This window comes from Carya illinoinensis, chromosome 10, assembly GCF_018687715.1.
Source record: "Carya illinoinensis cultivar Pawnee chromosome 10, C.illinoinensisPawnee_v1, whole genome shotgun sequence".
Lineage (NCBI taxonomy): Eukaryota > Viridiplantae > Streptophyta > Magnoliopsida > Fagales > Juglandaceae > Carya > Carya illinoinensis.
Window position 1 is genome coordinate 38,756,891 of NC_056761.1, and position 4,058 is coordinate 38,760,948.

The following is a 4,058-nucleotide window of genomic DNA, read 5'->3' on the forward strand; positions in this document are numbered from 1 at the left end:
ACCTCCATCTTCAACCCTACCGACAAAAGACTGTGGCCATGAACCGCAACATGAAGCTTGCTCCCAGGTTCTACGGACCTTTTTAGGTGACTTAGAGGTTGGGAACCGTGGCGTACCGCTAGGATTTGCCTCCAACGTCAAGGATCCACCCGGTATTTCATGTCTAAAGCCTAAAAAAGAAGCTAGGTGCTCGGATCATTCCACTTCCGACTCTTCCTCCCGTGAATGATGATGGAGATGTGATGCTAGAACCCGAGATGATAGTGGATCGAAGACTCAAAAGGCTGGGAAACAGGGTTGTGACAGAGGTACTTGTGAAGTGGATTGGGGCTTCGGATGAAGGAAACACGTGGGAAATCTTGGATCGGTTAAGAGGCCTTTATCCTCACCTTGTGGGCAAGGTCCTCTAAGTGGGGGAGATTGCTATGATTCCGAATCAAGGGCAAGGTCAGGAGGCCATGGTTCTGAAAGAACATCAGATGGGGTGTGAAGAGGGTAGGTGGCTTAAGGAAATTTCAAGAAGGAGGAGGCAATAAGGGCATCTCACAACGATGTCGTCTCAACTAGGGAGGAACGGTGCCGTTTCCTGTCCAAAGGAGAGGCCAGTTCGACGATGCCGTTTGCTGCTGGTTTAACGATGTCGTTTAGTTATTTCTTAAATTTATGTTACCGTTTGTATGCATTTCCTTTCTAGAATAGTCCAAATTCTGTTATGCTCCAACCCTGTCTGTTTTACACGTGGAGGAATATTCTCCAGGTAGTGGGTGTAAAAGGGGGACGGGGGTGCATGGCAGAGGCATGCAGAATCATTGTAAGGTTTGTTATTTGGAGGAAGGGTTTGCCTCGAACAAAACCCAGCGTGGCACTATTGTCACCATTTATCCATTCCATTCTCTTGTTTCTCATATCATTCCTCATTCTCTCTCACTCTCTCTACATACTCTCTGTTCAATACAGTATTCCTAAATACAGCTTATAAGCAGCTTCATAGCGCATACGAAAAAGTTAATTGGACAACACGGCATCGTGATAGATTCTTTGGATTTTTTGGTATAAAAGTTCTATGTATACATGTACAAGAGCACCCTTCCTCGCAATTTAATGACCTCACTTTTAAAAACTGGGTATTGTGCCAATCGGGCCTCGGAACTTTTGGCATAAACAATTTGGTTAAGCTGTCGTAAATTAATAATCGCATCATGTGTTCTTGGCAAATAACACAAAAGATTTTAAAACCAAAGTCATGTAGGTGTCAAACCAAGGGATCCAGTTCGTTAAGGTTATGATATCGATTCCCTAATGTCATTGACATGAGTACTTGATAATATTAAATGTAATTAATAGGTCCGGGTATTAGTTTTTTTTTTTCTTTCTTTTTTACTCTCTTTTAATTTCTCCATATATACTTCACTCCCCAATATCACTCAAAAATAAAACCTATCGTCACATAAATATATAATAACAATTAAATTTTATGCATGATAATTCTATAAAGAGAAATTATATTTGCAGTCGTAGTTGTACAAGTACCGTGCAGTTCTTTTGAAAAAAGTAAATTAATACGGGACTCACGTAAAAAAAAAAAAACTAATTAACTTTTTAATCTTGAACCCTACTCTTTTTAAAAGCGATTGCTCAGCATTTGCACATTCCACGACTGTATGTAGCATTACATTTCTATAAATATAGAAACTAATCCTTAACAAAAAATTATAATCTCCATATGCTCTCTAATTTTTTTTTGTTTAAATTTTAATATTATACCTAAAAATGTCTCTCTTTAATTTTTTTTTTTAATAATCCCAAATTCTTGTTTAATTTCTAGAGATTATCTATTTTCAAGGATGTGACTTTCTAATCTATTTTGAACAAATCTTTTTGTTTTCTAATCTATCCAAATATGTAATTATTATACTTCACTAACTTATCATTATCAAAAGATATTTCTTAAAATTTGGTTTTTTCTTTTTTTGTTTATATGCATTAAGTTATAAATTAATTTTTCTTTTTAAATCATATTACTTTTATTACAAATCTTATCTCACCCAACTAGATAAACGTGCTTTACCCGTTACTCCGATCTAGTATATTATCATAAATATATATATACATACATATAAAGGAGAGGGGAGAGAGAGAGAGTCACATAAATATATACTCTTGTAAAATCACATGAGCCGTATATTAATTCAGGGCCAAAACACGACCAAGTCAAAGCAAGAATTGGACAACACGGCATCGTGATAGATTCTTTGGATTTTTTGGTATAAAAGTCCTATGTACACATGTACAAGGTGTTCTGCATGACTGGCTGATCTTCCTCGCAATTTAACAGGAACGCCGCCAACAAAACACCCCTCACATCACCAAAGCCCCAAGCAGCATAAGCGAGTTAAGTCTTCTTCTGATCGACTACTCCGTCCCGATCTTCATCATCATTATCATGGCTTAGCCAATTCCAGTTCCAACTCCGACTGCGCATGCCGCACAGTTTGCCAACCCTCTTCCGGTCATCTCCACTCAGTACTGTACACCTCACCCCCTTAATCTTGTGGTTGTCAACAAAGTCATGACCATATCCGATGGTGACTTTGTTAATGTCATAGACACCAACAACACCATCATTTTCAAAGTGAAAGGAAAGTTAGTGACCCTTCATGGTCATCGTGTTCTACTTGATGCTGCTGGAAATCCTATCGTCACTGTTCGGAAGAAGGTTAATTAATTTTGCTGATAATATATATTTCAACATAAACATATGTAACATCGTTTTCCCCAAGTCTTGGTTTTGTTATACAATTTCTTATATTCAATCGTATAATTATGTATTCTCTGGGAATTACGATTGACGATGATGTTTGTTTGCATAGAGAATGACTGCACATCACAGATGGAATGTGTATAGGGGTGAAAGCAAAAAGTCTAGTGATATGATTTTTACTGTTAGGCGATCTTCAAGGATTCAATTAAAGGCTAAGTTACATGTGTTCTTGGCAAATAACACAAAGGAAGATGTATGCGACTTCATCGTTTATGCCAAAGATCGTACCAATATAGTTGTGGAGGTAATAATTAGCTGGTTTTCACTTATAGCTTGTGTTTAATGATGATGTTTATAATAGAGAGAAGAAGTCCTATTACTTGGTTCTTAATTTCGTAAAATTAATTAGATCTTGAAAGTTTACGAACCTATATAATTAATGACTAATTAAATTGATTATCGTGGGAATTAAAATGCATGCAGATGTCTAAAGAGACCACCGTTGGAAGTGTTATGATTGGAAAAGACAATTACTCAGTAACTATTCATCCTAACGTTGATTATGCATTCATGGTCACACTTATTGTGATTCTAGATGACATGAACCTCATAAACGACATGGATGGAGTGGCCAACAATTCAGGCATGACCATGGCTGGACCACCGATAGTTAGGGCAAAACAACTTGGACCTGTGTGCGGTTCAGGGTTTGGGCCAACCAGTGCTAACAAAACTAGTCAGCATTCAATACCAACTTCTAAGGAAGAAGTTGGTATAGAAGTTTGATAAAATGCAGAATGAATTAATCAAGTTGCAGAACTTAGTGAACACCTTCATGCATGCACTACATGTTAACACTCACGTATGTTTGGTTGATGTCAATTGAACTTGTTTTGATCTTTTGGGACCCTCATTAGAATTTATATTCAGGCTTCAGGACAAATTCAAATAGATGATGAAGAGCAAGAGATAGATGAAGAAGAAGTGGAAGAAGAAGATGAAGAAGAAGAAGAGGAAGAAGAAGAAGATGAATAAGAGGTTTTTCTAGAATTTATATGTAGGCTTCAAGAAGAAATCAAATAGATGAGCAAGAGAAAGATGACGAAGAGGAAGAAGAGGAAGCAGAAGAGTAAGAGAACCAAGAGGATGAGAAGAATGATTAAGTTATATTTTAAATGAAATAAAAGTATAGAATATTAATATAGTATAGTATTACAACCTTATCTATATTATTGAAGTTATTGGAGGTGCTATTGACGTGTTATCTTTTTAATATTGTTCACCATACATTATTATT

General features: G+C 36.6%; 1 protein-coding gene across 1 annotated transcript; it reads left to right on the forward strand.

Annotated features, from left to right (window-relative positions):
• Positions 1-257: 257 nt before the first annotated feature.
• LOC122278718 (protein LURP-one-related 10-like) lies at positions 258-3,547 on the forward strand. Its single transcript, XM_043088900.1, has 4 exons — positions 258-401; positions 2,453-2,716; positions 2,871-3,065; positions 3,245-3,547. Exons 1-4 carry the CDS (start codon positions 258-260, stop codon positions 3,545-3,547), a joined length of 906 nt encoding a protein of 301 aa, XP_042944834.1.
• The last annotated feature ends 511 nt before the right edge of the window (positions 3,548-4,058 follow it).

Coding starts and splice junctions, on each gene's coding strand:
- LOC122278718 (XM_043088900.1), top strand. CDS start 258: ATGATAGTGGATCGAAGACTCAAAAGGCTGGGAAACAGGGTTGTGACA. Junction 402..2,452: donor ATCCTCACCTTGTGGGCAAG/GTCCTCTAAGTG, acceptor ATCATGGCTTAG/CCAATTCCAGTTCCAACTCC. Junction 3,066..3,244: donor GTACCAATATAGTTGTGGAG/GTAATAATTAGC, acceptor AAATGCATGCAG/ATGTCTAAAGAGACCACCGT.